A 22,175-nucleotide genomic window follows, 5' to 3' on the forward strand; every position below is an offset into this window, starting at 1 on the left:
TCCCAAGGTAATCCTTATTATTTGGTTTGCACAATTAAGCTTAAAGTTTAGTGCTTTTACAAAGCTTAAAGGCCAAATAAATGCTAGCTATGATGATGATGATGATGATGATGATGATGATAATGATGGAGACTGATTTACACTGGCTTTTTAGGAAATAGTGACAGTGTGTACTGATGTTTATTTTTTACATTTAAAATTTTCAGCTTATTTAAATAGGTCAGGTTGGACTTTTCTTGATTATGTGCCATATATTCTTACTTTTATCATTTTCTAATTTAAGATAGATTTTTACCTTTAACAAGTCAATGGTGAGGTGTACAGCCAGTTTGGAAATAATTCTCAGCAGTTGTTAATGTAATCAATTTCATTTTGTTTTGTTGAGATTTGTTGCATGCTATGCCCAGACTTCTGAATGTTCTTATAGAAAGCATTCAGGCTTCTGAATTTTTTTTTTAATTTTTTGCAATCCTCCTCCCTATAGTACAAAGCATATATATGTATTTAATCTGGAGGGGCACATTTAAATCAACCACTACTAAAGTATGTCAGTACATATATCTTGGCCCAGCAGTACATATGACTTGTACATATAAAGCAGAGAGACAATAAACTGGGTTCAGAATTGAATAGGAGGGTGACCTGTTAACATTTAGGAAATTACAAAATGCTTTTTTAATGACCCAAAACTTATCCATGGAAAAAAAGGGTGCATCTTTTAAGACAGCCAGTCTTCCAAAACGTGCTGTATCCACACAAAAAGAGGATTTATGGTAGAACATAGTCAAGAATCTCAAAGTAAGTTTTATCAGGTTATGATAGGTACAGTTGGAGGAATAACAGGATCATAAATTTCAAACTTAAATATCTTTGGAGGCTATTGATCCCACCCCTATGCCCTCACTTTTCAGATGAGGAAACGGAGGCACAGAGCAATTAAATGACTTATCCAGGGTCATACAGCTAGGTAAGTGTCTGAGCTCAGACTTGAACCTAGGTCTTTATTACTCCACATTCATGCCCTTTCCACAACAGTACCCTCATGGATGAGACCACAGATGCACCGAAAGGTTCAGGAAGAACCGATGTAATGAAATGCCATAGTAGAAACAGTGAATTTATGTATTTTTAACACTTCAGTACATGACATGCTGCAGGAGAAAGCAGAAAAGTCATTTAATAAAGTCAGGAATAATAACGAATATTTATATAGTGCCTTAAGCGTTGCAAAGCAATTTACATACGCTATCTCATTTGATTTGATCCTTCCAAATTACTCTTTGACATCAGAGCTATTATTATCATTCCCTAATTTTCAGACAAGGAAACTGAGAGAAGGTAAGTCTCAAAGCTAGCAAGTGTGTGAAGTAGGATTCAAACTCAGTTTTTCCTTACTTTGAGTTAAGCAATTTATCCACTGTGCTACCTATGGCATCTGAACCAGCAGCTGGGCATATATAAGAGATCCATTATAGAAGCAACATCGTTTTGAAAACTCGGCGGATAGATTTTGCAAGAGATTTGCAAAGAAAGAAGATACTGAATCACAGGAGTGGGGTGGGGGTCGGGGGAGAAGGGAAGGGGAAAGCACCAAATCAAAATCCCTTGAGAAAGAAGAAATTAAAAGAATGACTGGCCCAGATGCCTATTTTTCTCATCTCTGTAAATGACTTACTCAAGAATCGACTGTAAACTTCAGGAAAGTTTGAGAAGAGGACAGCCTCTGCTACTCAGGATGTGTGACCTAGGGATAGAGCTAGCTGAAACCCCCACCTTTCATACACAGCCAATCGCGAGCTTAGTTGGCCGAGGGAGGCAGAAGGAAGAAGCGAGTCAGATGCCTCCTCTCACTGGCTTCCTGCACCGCCTCCCCCACCCCCCCATCGGCCACCGTACTCCTGGCGCTCAAAATCTCGTTTAGCGTGGGGTTAGAGGTGGCGCCGGCTTACGCGAAGCTCTAGAAAGATGGCGGCCCGGGTTTTGGCTCTGCTGCGGGAGGTGGCGCGGCTGGAGGCGCCGCTGGAGGAACTCCGGGCCTTGCAGGCTGCCCTGCAGTCCGTGCCGCTCAGCTCGCTCCGAGAGCAGGCGGCCGAGCTTCGGCTCGGGCCTCTCTTCTCGCTACTCAACGCAAATCACCGGTGAGGGGACCCCCGGGGGGATGGCGGGGATCCTTCTCCTCAGAGCGCCTCCCTCCGCCCGGTGTGGCCCACTCTGTCGCTATAGAGACGCTGTCGGGACCGGGTCCGGGTCCGGGCCTCCGCTAGAGGCGTGTCTGGACGAGGCCAGGCCTAAGAATTTCCCTGACCTGAAAGGGGCCGAGAGGGCCCGGCGTCGCCACCCTCCAGGCCATGCCTGTCGCCTGATCTTAGATCTCGGAGGAGAGGGCGCAGGCTCCGGAGGCAGAAGACCCGAGTTCGAGACGTGACTGTGCAGCTTCTAACTTGTGGGACCTCGGGCACATCTCTTCCCCTCTCGGAACCACGGGTCGTTCATCGCTAGAATTAAGCATGTTAAGGTTGCTTACAGCACCGGGTCGACCGTTAAGCCTCCATCCCTGAGACATTACTTTGCACTCTGCTTTGTACCAATCATGTAATGGGCATTGTTTGATATAGATAGAAAACAGCGAGAAGACCCAACCCCGGTGGAATCCTCAGTCTAATAGTGAGATAAGTCATATGCATAGATATTACTTACCTAGCTAACTATTGTTATCTGTATACGTGTTTTAATTCATTTATTTATGAAGTACTGTGATACAGTGGAAACATTTAGATGACCTGGGTTCAAATTCTATCTTTGTCACTGGATCAATGTCCTCCTTTGTAAAACAGGAAGTTTTGCAAATAAGAGTTACTTAATAACAGTTGAATGTGTGAATCTCAGGGTGCTCAATCCTGTACCATGCAGACTGGTCTATTTTCTGTCATACTCTTTCACTCATTTCCCTTCTCCATCTTTGTCTTTCAGTCACTTCCAGCTTCTAGAGTACATTGTTGAAACATATTCCCCACAGCTCACTTACTTGTTCACAAGTGTTAATAAGCCTAGGTCTTGATCTGTTGCCTGAGGGACAGTTTGATATATATCTTAGTTCTAATCCAGGTTTTGCTGCTTAGAATCATAGAATATTAGAGACTAAAGGAACTTTAAAATACAAAATGTGGAACACAGAAACATTGATTACAAGCAGTGTTGCTTGAGGTTCTGTCAGTTAAGGATAGATACTCCACACAAGGATGTGAAGGATTGGAGGAAAACTTTTCATAGACAAGAAATGATACAAAGATAATTTTTAATATGTAATATTTACACTTAATAATGATCTATTGTGGGGGATTAAGACAATACAAAATTAGAACATGATTAAGTACATAAGGGGTAGGAATTTGACCAGCCATTTAATAGATAAATGGAATTTATCTGCAATTCATAGTTGCTGGCATCCTGAGAAGGTTAAGTGACTTTCTCAATGTTCTATAGCAAGCATATCAGAAATGAGATTTGAATCCAAGATGACTTGGCTATAAGGCCAGCTTTCTATTCATTATATCTTCCTCTCTCTTAAATGCATGAGTATTTTAAAAGTTTTGTATGCATGATAATTTTCTCTCCTATCTCCTTCCTAGACCATAAAGTTCAAGAGGATGGGGATTATGCCTTTCCTAAAATTTGTACTCCCTTAGGGCTAGGGTTGTGTTTCTCATAAATGGTTTTTAATGTTTGAGTTGAATTTTTATATCAGAGGAATATTGTTCCTGTGCAAAGGAAGGAGCTTATCTCTGAGGAATCAAAGAAAGCTTCATAGAAGGTATGGATTCAAGGACAAGAAGGATGTTAGCAGGCAGAATTTTGGGGGCAGAAAGGCAGGAAATTCTACATAAAGGGAGTAGACAAAGGTACAGCCCAGGAGCATGAGAAGGAAAGACTTAGATACTGATGTGATAGCTTTTTTGTAAGGTTATCACTTGGGATTCCCTCCTATCTATCTTGAGCATTTTTCAGTCCTTTTGAGGATCATCATTTCTCACTCCTTAATCATGGCTGACACCTGTCCTTGATCTTTCCTCTCTTTATATGCTCCTAATGATTTCTTCCACTCAGTGTGGGTTCATCTCTGTGTAGGCAGTCCCCAAATCTACATATCTAACCCTAATCTGAATTTAAGGCATAAATTCCTAATTGTCTTTTGTATATATCCACTATATTGTCCTACCAACATTTCAAACTTCATATCCAGAATGCCACTTATTATCTTCTTCTCTAAATCAACCCTTCTTCCAAACCTTCCTGTTTCTTTTGAGGGTAATATACTTAGCTGTGTACTGTGTATTCATAGTATCATAGATTTATAGCTGAAAGAAAACTTACAAATCCTATTGTACAAACTCTTCATTTTGACAGACAAGAAAACTGAGGCCTGAGAGATTAAGTGATTTGCTAAGGACCCACAGCTATTAAGTAGAAGTTAAATTAAACCCTGATCCTCTGATCCCAAATTCCCCCAGAATATTGTACATTCATTGAAAATAGGGATTATTTTGTTTTTGTCTTTGTATCCACAGGCCCAGCACAAGTGCTTAATAAATGTTTATTGAACCAAATGTAGTAACACTTATTTCACCAGAGGATAGAAGTTGAACCAGTATATGGGAATTAGTGAGAGACCAATTTCTCATAAATATTAAGATTTTCCCAACAATTGCAACTGCAAATAGGAAATGGTCTAATTCATAAGGTTGAATTTCCTGGCACTAGAAAATGTACAGGTAAATGCCAGGTAATCACTTGTCTGTGAGGTTATTGAAAGGATTTATATTTCAGAATGTTGGAGTAAGCGATCTCTGAAATCTTCTGATTATGGGATTCCATGATTCTTTGAAAATATGGAATGTACAAAATGGGAGCAAGGATAGTTCTTGGCTGGTACTTTGTATATTTAATTGTAGTGTAAAAGAAAGGTTCAGAAGCAAAGTGATGCCAGGTTATAGATGGCCTTGAATCCCAGTTTAGTAAATCTTAAGTATGAAGAGGATCTTTGTAGGCCTCAACAACTCTTCAAACCCCACCTTCCCCTGAGTGAGAACTAAGGAGGAAGATGGTACCATTTTTTTTTCTTAATCCAAAATCTTTTTTTGCTTCAACCTCAGCTCAAGTTCTAAATTTTCCAAAAGTTACCAAGCATAGTGCCTAAGCTTCTAGGAGAGCACTTAGCACGGTGTCTTGCACACAGTAAACACTTAGCAAATTGTTGGATAATATCTCCCTTCTCTGGGAAAGAATATTTGAAAAACAAAACAAAACTCTCCCCTAAAACATGTTCACAATAATATAAGACACAGAAATGGCTTATATTTAATGCCTGTATCATTCTGTTAAGCTCTGGGCACCCAGCCACAAATGGCTACCTGCTAAAGGCCATGTTCCTGTGGACAATGCTTACCTACTTGAATTCATTTCTCAATGATCAGCATATTTCCACATTGTCATACACACTCGTCCCAGTGATTTTTAACCCAACCTCTGGTTCCCATTGTTTAAACCTTATTCTCCCACTAATTGCTCCCTTATTCCCATCTCACTCAACCCCAATCTCCTCCTCTCCCACAACCTCCCTCTCTAAGGTTACTTCAGCCTTCCCCACTATGCTTTACAGCACAGTGCTGACTGGAATGCCTACCCAGTAGATAACAAACTAGACATCTTCATCTTAAACCTTTTCTTTTCTCTGCCCATCTTTTTGTACTCACTGAGTATGGCTCCCTCCTGATGACACAGAGGTAACTCAATTATTGGTTTTAAATTAATACTAGTGTTTCACCCTGCCCCATCCCCCCATTTTCCCCAGATTTGTTGGCTATTGTGGAAAAATTGGATTATTCTTTGCTCCCTATGGCCACTTTCCAGACACTTCATCTACCATCACTCTCCTCCTTTGAGGCTTAGTCTATATCACCAAGGGCATTTTCCTTCATCAGTAAATTCATTGTCTGGTTCATAGTCTCTTGTCCCTAATTTCTGCCCTCATAAATGCTGATATTCACTCAAACACTTTAACTTTACAACTCTTCAATTTTTTCATTTCCCATGGCATATTCCTCCACTTTGCCACAGATACATATAGAGATGGTCATATTTTTTATCTTGCCATCATCCATAAGTGAGACCTGTAAGTGTTGAAATCCATGTTAATAAACTCTGAAATTCCTTTATTTGTTCATAATCTGCTGTCATTCCTTCTCTAATGTTCTGATGTTATTCTCACCTCTTATCTAATCTTGCTCAGGCCTGCTGATTTTACCTTCATGACATATCTTATATGTGCCTCCTTTTCTCTTCTGATTCTGCCACCATCTTGTATAAGCCCTCATCACCTCATTCCTAGTAGATTATTGCAATAATCTAATGTTTGGTCTCCCTGTTTCAAGCCTTTCCACACCTCAACTGATATTCCACTCAGTAGTCAAATTGATCTTCCTAAAGGGCACGTCACTCTTGTCCATCTCCTCATTAAGTAAACTCCAGAATCAAAAATAAAATCTTCTGTTTGGCTTTTAAACTCTTTTATAATCTAGTTCTTTTCTATCTTTGTTTTTTTTTTACCTTTCTCCTCTCCAAATACACTGCAGTTAAGTGGTACTGATTTTACTGTTCCTTGTGTATGACACTTCCTCTTCTAAGTGTTTTCATTGACTGCCTGAAATGTTCTTTCTCTACATCTTTGCCTTATGCCTTCCCTGACTTTCTTCCTATCTCAGATAAAGTCATATATTTTGCTAGAAGCCTTTCCTAGCCCTCCTTAATTTTAAGTGCCTCCCCTCTAAGACTACCCCTAATTTATCCTGTCAGTCTTGTAGAACAGGTACTGTTTTTTGCCTTTCTTTTTATCCCTAGTACTTAGCACCATGCCTGATATTTAGTAGGTATTTAACAGTGCTTGTTGACTTAATTATACTCCCAATTTTCCTCAGACAGGAGTGTTCTTAATGTTATTATGATTTTTCTGGACTTAAGTGCTTAACTTCTTTTTGCTCCCAATCCAATTAATCACAAAGTCGGTCCTTGTCATCACCATAATTCAGAGCCTGAATTTTTTTTTCATTGACCCACAACAGATAGCTTTTCTTTCTACCTGTAACCTCCCTCCTCTTGCTCAGTGCTCACTTTGCTTTCAGACCTTTCCTAATTTTCCATACCAGGAGCCATAGATTATCACAAAATTTTATAGTTGGAAGGAACTTTTTTAGAGGCTCTGGACCTTTGATTTCATCTCTTTGGGGGATTGTGTGGAAACTCCTACCAGTGCAGATAAACATGTTACCAGTAGTTTTAGAGAGCTGCCTGTGCTACTGATAGATTGTGACTTATTTATGGTGATGTTACTAACATGTATTAAGAGATGGGACTTCAATTCAGGTCTTTCCAACTCTAGTTCCCCTGTTCACTATGCCATAGTGCTTTGTTTTTGTTTTTGTTTTTAATTTTTTCTATTTTAAATTAATTTTTTTCCATATTGCTTCTTAAAAGGATCTTGGCTATCATTTAATTCTTGTTTAAGAGAGTAAGCCTAGAAAACTGAATGACTTGCCCATGATCATATACAATCTAATGGTAGCAGATCCTGTAACTCTAGATCTCCAGTGTCTACTTTTCTTTAATCCCTTTTCTTAATTCCCATAGCACATTGTTCCTATCTCTCATTTCACTCACTGTGTGTTTCATATGTTATAGTGGCTGTATGTGTGTCTGTGTTATCATTTTCATTTACTTGTATGGTACTAGATAAATATTTATTGAATGGTTGTTTTGAGACCAATGTTTAGGCATTCTAGATTACAGGCCAGTTGGAACTGATAGGGAATGAACTATTTTTAATCTGGAAGTAAAAGTGAGAAATATACCCAGAAATTTATGTAAAAAGAAAACTAAAAGTTTGGATATTGTGTCAGTCTGAATCAGTGGCATGAAGAATATGTGCCTCCAAATTATTTCCTTGAATATAGTATACCCACTGAATTTGAGAACAATTAGATATTAGAGTTTGAAGAGCCCATTGAAGTTTATTGACTCCAATGCTCTCATTTGGCACATGGGAAAACAGGTCCAACAAAATGAAATGATTTAAAAACGTAAGTCATGATAAAAAAGAGACTGAAGTGCAGGACTAGAATTCATTTCATTGCTTCTAATACCAGTCTGTATATCATCTGACACATTTTCCTCCTCATCTTAAGCATTCCTGCTCTATGTCCTAAGCAGCTGACTGAGCTTATGTTGTGGATAGATTCTTCAGGAGGATTGATGTTGGAGAGAATTAAATGGAAAAGACTGATGCCCCAAAGACAAAACACTATAGAGGAGAAACCTAATTAGTTGAGTAATGATGATTGAAAGTCACTAATTATTAAATACTAGGTAACTTATTGTTTGATTATGTGTATTATATAACATACATGACTTTGTTATAACATATCTTCCCTATTCTACACTTACATTTAATTATATACTATTTTGTTCTTGAACTGTTTCAGACATGTTTCACCCATATGCTTGTAAAGCTACATAGGGGCAAGGATCACATTTTCCATTTCTCAGTTTTTTCATTGTGCCTAGGACATGAGAGGGTACTAAAATACTTGAAATAAAACACCTTTTGACCAGAAGTTCCTAAGTTTTCCTGATAGTGGACTATATGACCAGAAATTATGTTAGTTGCCCAAATACAGGGTTTTTGTTTTGTTTTGTTTTGTTTTGTTTCAGTAAAACAAAAGCAGTCCCTCCCAAATTTAATCAATTCTTTTTGTGTGCACATGCAAAGTTACAGGCCAGGTGCTAGTCATAGATCAATTTTGATCAGAGAATGAAAATACTGGAATTTAACAGACCTCTACACTACCCTACCACTCATCCCCTGTATGACTTCCTCTCTGCCCGTCTTGATAAATGATGGGTCTTGGTTTTCAGGGAGCAGACTACCTTGTGTGTGTCCATTCTGGAGAGATTTCTCCAAGCTATGGAACCAGTCTACGTGGCCCGAAACCTTAGGGATGAACTGCACAGGGGACTATCTCACCCTGATGATGCTGTGGTAATCCTCACTCTGGCCCAGGTATGGAATTTTAATAGTACACATGCTGCCCTTCACAAGATTTTTCTTTTCCTACAGAGGTGTGGGTGTTTAAAGACAGTTAAATCCAGTTGTGACTATGAATGGGTCAATATCAGCATTTACATTGACTCATACTGCTGTGGTAATAATCCTTAATGCAATAATACAAGAAATTTTGTTAAGGGATTGAATGATAATATGGTTCAGATGCAGATAGTTTTACTGTTTTGCGGTCTCGCACATCCTATGATGGGAGTTTGATCCTGGTGAATATCTTGTAATTTTTTAGGTTGGAAGAATTGTAGAAAATTCAGAGGCTGTTACCGAGATTCTCAATAGTCCTGAATTACTGAAGGACATAATTTATTGCATTGGTGGAGAAAAATTATCTATAGCTAAAGCGGTGAGTATTCAAGAACCGTGAAACAAATCCTAAAATCACAGAGTCTCAGAATTAAAAGGTACCAATACTCAAATAACAATCTCCTTTAGAATACCCCTAGACATTGTAGGGGTTAAAATTTATGGTTAGACTAAATATAAGAGAATGTGGTCACCAATATTATAACTCAAGTCAAAATGACCTTTTATTTAGCAGCTTTATTTATAAAATAGAAATAGTAAAGTAGAGAAATGTGAAGGAGGGTAGAGTAATCAGTCTAGCTTATCACCCTAACATTTCTCAAGTGCCTGGCTCAACTCAGGCTGGGCTAATTATAATTAGCCCTCCACCGGAGGGCCCTTAGTTGGAGGACCTTTTAGCCGGAAGACCTGGTGGTAAATAACCACACAGCTTTCCCCAAGACAGGGAGGCCTCTCTGGAAACTAATCTCTCCAGAAGCCAGGAAAGGAGTCAACCTTTTCACCTACTCATGTTGTAATCCAAAGGGAAGATCCAAAAGCAGTCTTACCAGAAGCAGTACAAGGTCCCAAGCTGGAGCTCCTCCAAAGCCAAGTTCGAAGGAGAAAGTGAGTTTGAATAGGAAATTCAGGGTTTTTATAATGCTTTTTCCATGTCACTTCCTGTCCTTTCTTCCACTTTACAGGGACCAATTGTAGTCTTTAAATTTGCTTAGCACTGCCTGGGTGGGGGACAGTCAGTCTCTTCTGAGTTGTCACCCACTTTTGCAAGTGACTTTTGGACCTCCCCTACTTAGGTGTTAAGTTGGGGTGTCTTTGCTTTTGAAGGTATAAACTCCTGTAGTAAGTAGTTTGTGGACTTCCCTTACTTTAGGGTTAAGTATGGGTATATTTCTTTTGTTTATTAATTCATATTAATCTCAATATATTAAATAAGCAGAGATTGAGGTCTTTTTTTTCTTAATTAAAAAGAAAGATGAATTGAGTCATGATAATGAATGGTGAAGGATTTGTGTGGATAGCTGTTAGTACTTTAATTTGAAACCTGTTTTGGGGTATCTCAATGATGACTTTGTTAAATGAATGCTAATAAAGTAAGTCTTTGCCCCTTTCCTAGGGAGTACACATTATCATATAGATATGGTTCTCATTTACTTGATTATTGACAGAAGAAACCTTTAAAATTTTCTTATTTGGGGGCTTTTTTTTTTAACTTGCTATTTTCAGTTACTAGCATAGTGAAAAGAAATCTAGCCCAAGGCCTGATATTGCCACTAACCATATGACTGAGAAAGTTCTAGATCTGTGAAACAAATTCTAAAATTACAGGGTCTCACCAAGTTCAACCAATACCTGAGTAAGAATCCCCTTTAGGATACCCCTAGATATCGTAAATAAGCAGAGAAGCTGGGTTTTTTTAAAGGGGATGATAGTCATGATAATGAATGGTATTCACTACTTCTTGGATCATCAGTTTCCAATATATGAAATGGAGAAAAGGATAACTCTTCTTTCTCATTGGATTATTATGAGTTGCAAATGAAATAGTGTGTGTGAAGCACTTCATAAAGCTGTTTTATATTACTATTATTTTCCTGTGTTTACATGATTGAGAAAATTCCTTTTTTTTGCAAGGCTATCAAGTCACTATCAAGAATAGCCCTAACTCAAGCTGGATTAGAGTCTTTATTTGGAAGCAGCCTGTTAGATGATTTAAAAAATGTAATGAAAACAAGTGACATCGTACGATATAGAGTCTATGAGGTAAGATAAAAACTGTTCTTTATACTTTATACTATATCTTTATATCAAAATACACAAATAGCTTATTGTGGGAGACAAGATGATCTAAGAAATTTTTGCTGAACTTTAATATTGACAAGTTATAACACATACTCTAGTATAAAGAGCAATCAGCAAATAGGTATCTGTTTACTATATACCTGACAAATTGTTACATAATCTGGGATATGAAAATTTAAGAGGATTGAGGGTCCTTGTCCATGGAGAATTTAAAATCTAATTGAGGAAGACAGACACACACACACACACACACACACACACCCCCAAACATTTATGAAGTGTCTAATTGAGACAACACAGTATAGTTGATAATGGATTTAAGTCCTGTCTCTTATACTTTCTACTTTCCTGATTTTTGCAAATCACTTTATCTTAGTTTTGTAATCTGTAAATGATAGGAAGAATTATCTGCATCCCCTCCATCTCTGAATCCTACAAATGTCCTATGAATAGATAGAACCTAATTGCTGAACTGTTGACTGTCTGCAAGCAAGCTAGGTTTGCTTTTAAATAAGATTAAAATCAGGGACTAAAAGTTTTTGTTGCTAGTTCTATTCTTACCTTAACTTAAAACATCCTACAACATTCCTTTAAAACATAGGGCAAATAGGGGGCAACTGGGTAGCTCAGTGGATTGAGAGCCAGGCCTAGAGATGGGAGGTCCTAGGTTCAAATCTGGCCTCAGACACTTCCCAGCTGTGTGACCCTGGGCAAGTCACTTGAACCCCATTGCCCGCCCTTACCACTCTTCTACCTATGAGCCAATACAAAGAAGTTAAGGGTTTAAAAAAAAACCCACAAATAAATAAATGAATGAACGAATAAACAAACAAACAAATAAATAAAACATAGGGCAGATTTTTTAAATGTCATAATTTTTTCCTTATTGATAGTGCATTATGTGAAGTTTTAAGCTCAGGGTAGAGGCATGTGTTGGTTTTCTTTAGAAATAAAAATGCTACTTTAATTTCCCTAAGTCTTTATTTTAGGTTAAATTGAGAACCAGTGTTAAACTGGTTGGCTCCTTTTACATCTCTGCTTTTGTTTTTGTTTTACTCTAGCTGATTGTGGAGATTTCCTCTGTGTCACCAGAATCCTTAAAATACTGTACTGACAGCGGATTAGTAACCCAGCTCATTAGAGAGCTGACTGGTGATGATGTTCTAGTCAGGTGGGTTAAACTTTGTGATTTTGGAAAGCAAACCTCTGCCTAGAATTTAGCTGAATTGGCATCCTAGCAGATGCTTTAGAAGAAATGACTGTCTAGGGATATTTGTCAAGAGTCTTTGTCGAGCATTGGATTTTGAGTTTGAGGGCCTGACTTCTTGGCTTAATTTTTTTCATCCATAGAAGAATGGGGGTGGACTAGATGATCTCTAAGGTCCCTTTTTGCTCTATATTTTATAATCTTGTGTGATTTCTTAGTATTTATTAATTGAGAGGAGCCATTGTAAACCTAAGTCACTTTGGGAGAAAGAAAAATCAAGACATACCTTTTACCCTGTGTTTTATAAATGTGGTCTCAGTTATTAAATTAATATCCATAAATAGTCACAGAATCATAGAATGTTAGGAGCAGCATTTGAGTATTTTAGCTGGAGTGATTAATTTTTGTAATTCTTTTAATCTGAAATTGTACGAATTCATGTTCACTAAAAAAGAACTCTGATGTTAGTTAATTAAAATTCTTCTGTTTATGTTATATGTTGCAGAGCCACCTGTATAGAAATGGTGACATCACTGGCACACACTCATCATGGACGACAATATCTTGCCCAAGAAGGAGTAATTGATCAAATTTCTAATATTATCGTTGGGGCAGATTTAGATCCTTTCTCCAGTTTCTATTTGCCAGGTAATTGACATTGTTTTTCCTCTGTAATAGAGGCAACCACTGAATCATCTGTTTAAAATGGTTGTATAGTCTTTGAAAAAAAGATCTTAGAACTGACTCCTTTTAAGAGATGACTGGGTCATTATATCCTGAAGGAAGCTCTGCTAAAGTCTGTGTTATATCTGTTTTGATTCCCTTTTTATGGAATTGCTATTGGCATTATCTTTGAAATGTCTTCTAATGTTTAAAACATTTAGTTATTTTTCTCCTAAAGTTCAATTATGTGGAAACACAAGGTAAAGCTAGCTGTAGTCTAATGTAAGCTCTTTTGCTACTTGATTCAGATTACTTTCTTGTGGCTTTCTTTAGGATTTGTCAAATTTTTTGGCAATCTGGCAATAGTGGATAGCCCTCAACAGATATGTGAACGATACCCAATCTTTGTAGAAAAAGTCTTTGAAATGGCAGAAGGTCAGGATCCTACCATGATAGGAGTAGCTGTGGACACCTTAGGGATCCTGGGCTCAAATGTGGAAGGAAAACAGGTTTTACAGAAAACAGGTTGGTACAATTTTTCTTGGATTCCTAAAGGAAAATTTTGTTGTTTGATTAAGATAATAAAATTTATTGTTTATCATTAGGGTTGACTGTTTTAGATTTAATACACTACAGCAATTTGATAGATTTTTTTTTATAATCTTAATGACTTTGGACCCATTCCTATAAAGTCACTTTCTCATTCTCACTGATAACTCCCTTTTGCAGTAGATAAAAATTGTTTGGGTTCGTTAGTCATTTGATGTTAATTCTGAAGAGACATTATTGTTCAGCTAGTCTTCTAACTTCATTTACAGATGGAGATGTGGACTCAAAAAGGTGCAGTGATTTGTTCAAAATCAAAAACAGTGTTAGGAGAAGAGCTGGGACTAGAATCCAAGTTGCTCAATACCTAACTACTAGATTAGCTACTAATTATAAAGCATTTTCCTTCTGTTATACCATACTGTCTTTCTGGTAGATCAGTGACTGAGCCTTTCTTCCCATCCATTATCACTACATAAAATGGAGATTTACAGTGATTAATGGTGCTTTTGACATTCTGCCTGTAAGTTTTTGTAAATAAGTATCTTTTATTACAAACAGTATTAGGGGTACTGTAATCATAAAAAGTACAGATAGTGATCATAAACAAAATCCTGGTTACAATGCAACACATAGTAAAAAGCCTCCAGCATCTGTGATAAAATACCAGCTGTACCAGAAATATTGCTTGACTGACAGCCCAAAAGGCTGCCAATCAGAGACAAGAACTATAGACTACCTCAAGGGTACTTCTGGATGAGAGTTTGAAATAAATTCTCTATTTTAGTGTGCATGTACTTAGGCATATGTTTTTATTTCTGTCATTTGGTCTCTAAAAGTACTAGTAAACTGTAGTTAGAGAACATCTTTGTGTATAAATACAAAGTTTAATTTGTTTAATACAGTCTGAGTTTCCATTTCTCAAAGGAAGTCGGTTTGAACACCTGCTGAAGAGAATAGGACACCAAGCAAAGAATGCTTCAACAGAATTAAAAATTAGGTGTTTGGATGCGATTTCATCTCTTCTTCATTTACCAGTAAGTAGATGAGAATGTCAGTAGAGATTAGTATGTTTGGTAGAATAAATATATGTGATTTAACATTAAAAAATTTAAATAAAAACCTTTACCAGTTAAGAGCTATCACTCTTACTGGGCATACCCCATAATGGCTGGTGTTAATATAAGAGTTGCTATAGAATCCTAGAGATGGGAGTGACCTTAGAGATCATCTAGTCCAGTCTCTTCATTTACAGATGTGAGTATTGGGGTCCAGAGGAATAAAATGATTTGGCCATACTCAGGCAAATACTGGTGATTAGAAAGAAGGGCTCTCCTACATGTTTGTGAAGATACTAGAATCAAAGGACTTAGGTTGGTTTTGGTTTTTCTTAAGGTCTTAGGTTTGCATCTTGGTTCTGCTACTTACAGATTATTTGACCTTGGGCATATAACTTAACCTCTCTGGGATTTAGAGTAAAATGAGAGGTTTGAACCAAATGATTTCTAAGGCTATTTTTAAGCTGTAAATTCCAAGAGTATACTCTCATGACCATATTGAAAACATTGAATAATTTTCCCCTCTCTGTCCTACAGCATGATCAACAGACTGAAGATCTCCTTAGAATGACAGAATGCTGGTTCTCTTCTTTAACTCGGGATCCACTGGAACATTTTAGAGGGATCAGCACCCAACCTTTCTCTGAACTGCATTGTGCTGCATTAAAAGTATTCACAGTAAGTGTTTCCTTCCAAAGTCAGCAGTGCCAAATATAATTGCTGTAAAGTAGTTTTAATCTGATATTCTTGTCATCTAGATGATTTTATTATTAACCATATAATAGAGGTTGGAATTTTCACTTTCATGAGACCTAAACATCTAAAAAGTAGTAATAAGCTATGGAATTTTAGGGTTTTTTTTCCTACCTTGTGCAGAAATTAATCTAGTAATTTAAATTGAGGTATACATAAAGTCCTTTGGGTTCCTATTTGGTCTAACATATGATCTTTAAAACCTTCTTTAATTTCTTAATTTTTTTGCTAGTCGTTTAAGTACCTAACCATGTGCAAAGCTTAGTACTCAGTGCTGGGTGAGATGCTATAATGTAATTGGAAGCAGAAAGTCTGAGTTTGTGTCTTGGCTGTGTCACTTAGTAATTGTGGTAAATCATTTAATTTCGCTAAGCCATGGTTTCCTCGTCTATAAAATAGAGATAATAATATTTATTTTGTAGGGCTTTAATGAGAAACATACTTAGCAAGTTTTCATTGAGAGCTTTTATCAATTTTGCAAATAAAATATAATCCCTGTCCTTCAGGAAGCTTTCATTCTTAGCTCTTTTATCTATTTTTATAACTTCCTTTTTTCCTTGAAATTAAAAAGGAGTTGTTCTCTTCCTCTGTTGCTCTTTAGGCCATTGCAAACCAACCCTGGGCTCAGAAACTTATGCTTAACAGCCCAGGGTTTGTGGAATATGTCATGGATCGATCTGTGGAACGTGACAAAGCTTCAAAAGATGCCAAATATGAACTAGTGAAAGCCCTTGCAAACTCGAAAACAATTGCAGAAATCTTTGGAAACCAATATTATTTAAGACTAAGAGCATACCTGAGTGAAGGCCCATACTTTGTGAAGTCTGTTTCAACTACAGCTGTGGAAGGAGCAGAATGAGTTCCACAAAATTCAGTTTAGGGGACCAATCTTCAAGACCAAGACCTTTGGGGTTTTGTGTTTTTTTTTTTTTTTTTTTGGTTTGTATTTAACAGACAGAAAATAATTTTAGCTATAATTGCACTTTTAAAGAAATTATCATGATATGTATAAAGTAGACTAACAACTATATATTTGTTGTTATTGTTTTTGAGGTACATTGTGGAATGGGTTTGGAGCTCTTTGATTGCAAAAAGAAAAATATTCCATATTGCAGAGTATTTGGGTCATTATTTGAAGTATTTTTCTGCTTCCCTAAATATATGTGATCTTGCCAAAGCTGCATACACTTAAATATATCTTTGCATATATATATTTGTAACCACAAATGCTGGGAAATTCTTTGCCCTAGAGATGCCTAAATAGAGAATACCCCCTGCCACAAAGAATCCTACTTTATTCAAAAGGAAGAAGCAAGTTACATTAGGAATTCTCTTCTACTCCTGGCAAAACTTTTTGTTCTTTAACCCACTACCTCCTCACTATTGGATGTTCAAATTCTTTAGCTTATAAAGCTGTGTGGACCCCTAAAATTATGTGTTCTCATCTTTATGATACAAGTAAGCCATTTTTAATAAGGTCTCTGGTGAGCTTTTGAGATGAGTTGTTTTAATTGTCCTTTCTAAGAAAATGAGACATTCTGTGACTTTAAAAAAAATCCAAGAAAAGGCCTCCCAACCAATTTGAAGTCTTATTTTGATATCTCTTTGCAATAATTAATGAATTATATCTATTCTGTTTTTATATCTGTGACTTTTCCCATTTTTCCTCATTGTACTTGATTAAAAAATTCTTGTTGGCAACAACCCCTGCCTCTGGTTAAATAATAGTGCTTATTTGGAAAGATCTCAAGTTTCATAAAGAAGAATATGATTCCGTTTCAGGAACATGAGAGAAAAGTCTCCTGAAATAAGACATTAAAATCGTATTTTGAAATGACTAAATTAGACAATGTATACCAAATCCAATTTTACTTTTTTTTTATCTCATATTACAATTCCATTTTAAAAGAATTCTAGTTTGTGGTGATGAAGAGTACTAGATTTGAAGTCAGAAGAATGAAGTTTGAATATAGATTGCCATTTACCAACTATATATTTTAGGCAAATCACTATACCTCTGTAAGTCTCAGTTTCTTCACCTATAAAATGACAGTGATCTCTAATGTCTTTTCCAGTTCTAACAAAGTAGAAGCTAGATAACTCTGGGATCTTTTTGAGGCAGTTCTTATATCCAACAGAAATTTAGACTGGTTATCCTCTATGGTCTCTTTTAGCTCTTAATATTCTATATTTCTAGTACTTTTGTCCTAGTTAGTTCCTGTCCATCCTATAAGAGAAATATTGTGTGCCAACATGAAATGAATGAATTCATTGCAGCCTGTTTGGGATTTTGATGAAAAACTTCTGTTGAGAATTACCAGCATAGAAGGTAAATGTGTTAACCCAAGGAACTTGTACACTGTAAGAATAAAATTAAGATTTCTTTGTAGTGGGTACATCTAATTCTTAGAGATTAGATAATGGAGCCATGATTTTAGTTTATAGATTTATTTGCTACATGTGCATAGTATGGAGTAACATTTTACAATAATTTAATTTTTTTCATGTAATTCAAGTGAAAGAAATTCAAGTCAGATATAAAAATACAAAGTTTGTGCCATTAAGAATTATATGTATGGGCAGCAGCTGGGTGGCTGAGTGGATTGAGAGCCAGGCCCAGAGATGGGAAGTCCTGGATTCAGATCTGGCCTCAGACACTCCTAGGTGTGTGACCCTGAGCAAGTCACTTGACCCCTATTGCCTAGCCCTTACCACTTTTCTGCCTTAGAACCAGTACACAGTGTTGATCATAAGATGGAAGGTATGGGTTTAAGGGGGGGGGGGCGGATTATGATTGTCCTTAAACATTTTTGAGAAACTTTACAACTATAAAGAATGAGAAGAGGTAGTTTTTCACAGAAATAACTTTAATGCATTCCCCCTTTAAAAAGACAAATTGATTGCAGAAAGAATTTTATACTAAGTTAAATTCTTTAGGAACTATTATATATTGGTATTTGGAACACAATTAAAAGGGCTTAGAAATTTTTTTTCTTGCCTAAATATATAATATCAAAGGCTTTGGAAGCTAAGCCTTTGGGGGAAAATACAAAAGGAGAAATGTTTACTATGATAGGGGAAAAGGAAGTTGTAAAGCATTTTCTGCTGGAAAATGAAATCTTAATTAGCAAAATACATTGCATCACTTTTTATAGCTGCTATATTAAAGTGTTTAAAGGTATCAAGATAAGTTAAAAGTTTGCAGGACACTAACCCATAATAGGTTTCAAGCAAAGTGCAGACTTTCCCATCATTAATTTCCCTCCACTCAAGTGGCATTTCTTCATCTGTCATTTCCGAGGATGTGAAGATGAATTTATAGCAGCATCGATTGTACCTGATATGCTTCTCCCCGGAAAACCGTGAACTGTGGATGGGGATGAGGCCAGCATACTTGGCGCAGATTCCTATAAAAACATCAGAAGGTATTGCTAAAGGTGTTTCCTTGAAAACCACATATATCATGCGGGCCACATCCTGGGACACAATAAAGGCCTCTCCACTGCAATAATCAGGGTAGTACTTTTCTGGATACTCACTAACTGACACAAAGTCCAGGCTTTGAGGATCTCTGTTGGGCATATCCTGGTGGATGACTCTTCCCACATAGATTTCTTCAAGGTGGTCTTTCAAGTTGAGGAGATAGTCTACAAGGCTAAGGATATTAACAAACATCTCTTCATTGACCTTGAGGATGAACTTGGCATTTGGGCAGAAAGTCACAGCCCACTGCATCATCATGACAGTTTTTAGTGTTTGGTTCCCAGAATTGTCTAGGAAGAATCCTTCAATAATATCTCTGTATTTATTAGACTCCATGTTGATGTCTTGCTGAGAGGTTCCCAGATCTGGCATTCCCAAGGCAAATAATGAAAGGATGGGATGTCCCCTTATACTAGTCACATTAGCCCAGGTTTTTCTTATCAAATTTCTTCTTGACCTATTTCCTGGACTACTGAAGATAAGAGAAAGTAAAAAGATATCTTCTCCCTTGCATACCTCCTCCTGATTTAAGATGTACGATTTTGAGAGGTTATATCTTAAGGGCTCCATGTTTAATTTTCTGGCTTTGTTCTTAATCTCAAGAACTCTCATGTCAACATATGGTAATGACTGCAAAAAATATTCTTCCACAAAGTCAGCACCAAAGAGCAGAGCATGAAACAGAATGATATTAAATAAAATGAAGCACCATTGGTGAGTCCGCAGCTTGCAAAATGTTACCTAAATGAGAAGAGAACACAACGTAGTTGTCCACACGCCTGAAATTAGTGGAACTATTATTTGGAGTAAAAACCAATTATTTACTATTCCTCATTTGAGTTAGCTTTTGATATTGTCATCTACACAATTTTTTTTCTTTTACAAGAATTTGTATTTCTCTAGTTGCCGAGCAATTTTTTTTGTTAGCTATGGCATAGTCTGAAATGTTTACATATTTATGACTCATGTTTCAAAGGCATTTTTATTAATATTTTCATATAAATAATAAACAACTTATATAATGAAATAACATGTATATATAACTTTGCAAATGTTCCAATATATTCCATATTTATGAAAATACTCTAGTGCTCATTTGGACCAAATTAGATCTGCATGGTTTCTTGTCCAAAGAGGAATGCATAGTAGTTTTTAGCAGAGAAATACGCATAAAAATACAGCTACAAAAACAATAGGCTACTGTAGCCTGCTTGTTCTATGGGATGACATCAGTAGAGGTTTGATGAAAAAGGACTGAGTTAGAGAAGAATCCATTTTAACTAGCTTCCCACCTTCTCTTTCACATCAATTAAATAGGGAAAAAATTCTATACATCTGTAAAATGAAAGAATTGAGCTCTATAGACTCAAGATTCTTTCAGTATCCAAATCTATGATCCTCTGGGATCCTCTTATCCATTGTTATGATCAAAATTTCTCATTTTCCAAGTTTGCATGCAGCAAAAGGAAATGCAGACACTAATACTGCGTTTAGACAAGGGTACTATAGGAGGAAGCTAGGCTACCTAGAATTCTGAATCTCTGACTCACAAGAACAATAACATGTCTTAAACATTAAAAAAATAAAGTTTTACCTGCATATTATCTGTGAGTAAATTCGGAATTCTCAATGCACTTTTGTCCAAATGTGGATTTGGGTTCAAATACATAGAGAAGATGACTCCATTTGCAATTGAAGTGGAAGCACTTTATGTCTGGAACTTTTAGGATAAGGTTTCTCTATAAACAATTTGATCCTTTGTTTCAGCTTCCTTGATGGATGTGCAGAAATGCCCACACAAACACCCTGATCATATTGCATTTGGAGAGAACCCAAAGTAATAGAATTAGAGCAGTCTGCCTAATTCATTAGTCCCCTAAGACTGTAGGGAATCATTAAAAAAATGTTCTTTATCAGAAAGTTAATAAGATATTAGATTTGATTCCTGGGGTTATGTTTATCTTATAATCAATAATTTGTTTACTTAAAAGCTTTACTAAGTAACAATTTTTCATCTATAACGTGAGATAATTGGGTTAAATGAGCTATAAGGTTACTGTTCTGTAGGTGACAAATAATGTAGGACTTTGTAGATCATGTGACTGGAATATGTGCATTTAAAGGGTTTAAATAAGGGTCTATTATAGGCTGTCAGATAACTGGCTGTTTCTCTAGTCAGAGGACCTGACTTCAAATTCTACCTCCAATCAAGGTGGGCAGTTCAAACTTTCCTGGACCTCAATTTCCTCATCTGTAAAATGAAAGAATAGCCTTTGGATCCCCTTCCAACTCTAGGTATATGATCCCGTGCCAGAGGATTTGGCTAAATTAGTTTTGTTTTAAAACATTATACCTGTACCTTGGGCTCAAACTGGAGATTGGCTTACTTCAGTAATGCATGGCCTCTTGATTCTCTTAATTGAATGTTAGAGGTGAAAGTGGCATAAGGAAAGGAAGAGAAGGTGGATTTTTAAAAATGTTTTTAGAGCCATCAAAACTGGAATATTTTGTAGATTTTGTGGAAACAGGATATAGTAGAATAAAGTCAAGAAGAGAGCTGGAGTCTAGTACGTATTCTGCTGCTAAATGTATGATCTTACCTAAGCAAATCATCTCACATCTAAGACATGACTTCATCTGCAAAATGAGCCGAATTTGCGGTATAATTTTATTTTCAGATGTGTAAGTAGTGACCTGCATTCTATCCCTCGAAACCCCATCCAGCACAGTGACTTAAGATATAGGACTTGTTTGAACTAAGGATAAATTTAACTGCTTCAGTTTGCAAATTGTTAGGAGCCAGGATCAATATAGAGGTTCAACATCCTGTAAATGATGTAAAGTAGAGAATAAAAATTAAGAATCGCTGCTTAATTAATGGATGAATCCGGTACTTGGAGCAATCATACGAACATCCAATTCAAAACTACACAGGCACTCTGAGAATTGAAACTGCTTTTAAAAGCACACGCGTTACTTGACGACACTCCCGTTGGTTTTACATATACTTTCAAATCTAGTGGTAGAGACAGGTGCTGGTTGCCAAGTTCTTCGATCTTTAGGCTACTACGCATGATCCATTAAGGAGTGGAGGTCGGAAATGCTTTCAGCGGATGCTTCCGTTAGTGTCTTTTCTCCCCTCGCCCTACCCATCTCTACCTCGTCAGTTCCCTGGGGACGGACTCGGCGCGCG

At 36.8% G+C, this 22,175-nt stretch overlaps 2 protein-coding genes across 3 annotated transcripts; one reads left to right on the forward strand and one right to left on the reverse strand.

Annotated features, from left to right (window-relative positions):
* Positions 1-1,965: 1,965 nt before the first annotated feature.
* On the forward strand, positions 1,966-16,608 carry PSMD5 (proteasome 26S subunit, non-ATPase 5). Of its 2 annotated transcripts, XM_044661505.1 has the most exons (10): positions 1,966-2,138; positions 8,965-9,109; positions 9,399-9,512; positions 11,105-11,233; positions 12,334-12,443; positions 12,985-13,127; positions 13,476-13,667; positions 14,616-14,725; positions 15,284-15,424; positions 16,101-16,608. In XM_044661505.1, the coding sequence occupies exons 1-10, from the start codon at positions 1,966-1,968 to the stop codon at positions 16,356-16,358; spliced, it is 1,515 nt and encodes a 504-aa protein (XP_044517440.1). In that variant the 3' UTR covers positions 16,359-16,608. The 2 variants fall into 2 exon arrangements, with proteins under 2 accessions (XP_044517440.1, XP_044517441.1); XM_044661506.1 differs by lacking the exon at positions 11,105-11,233.
* Positions 16,609-18,535: 1,927 nt separating this feature from the next.
* On the reverse strand, positions 18,536-22,056 carry B3GALT9 (beta-1,3-galactosyltransferase 9). The gene is made up of 2 exons (XM_044661507.1): positions 21,991-22,056; positions 18,536-19,723 (listed from the first exon to the last, which is right to left on the reverse strand). Exons 1-2 carry the CDS (start codon positions 22,054-22,056, stop codon positions 18,620-18,622), a joined length of 1,170 nt encoding a protein of 389 aa, XP_044517442.1. The 3' UTR covers positions 18,536-18,619.
* Positions 22,057-22,175: the final 119 nt, after the last annotated feature.

Source organism: Gracilinanus agilis, chromosome 2 (genome assembly GCF_016433145.1).
Source record: "Gracilinanus agilis isolate LMUSP501 chromosome 2, AgileGrace, whole genome shotgun sequence".
In the NCBI taxonomy this organism is placed as follows: domain Eukaryota; kingdom Metazoa; phylum Chordata; class Mammalia; order Didelphimorphia; family Didelphidae; genus Gracilinanus; species Gracilinanus agilis.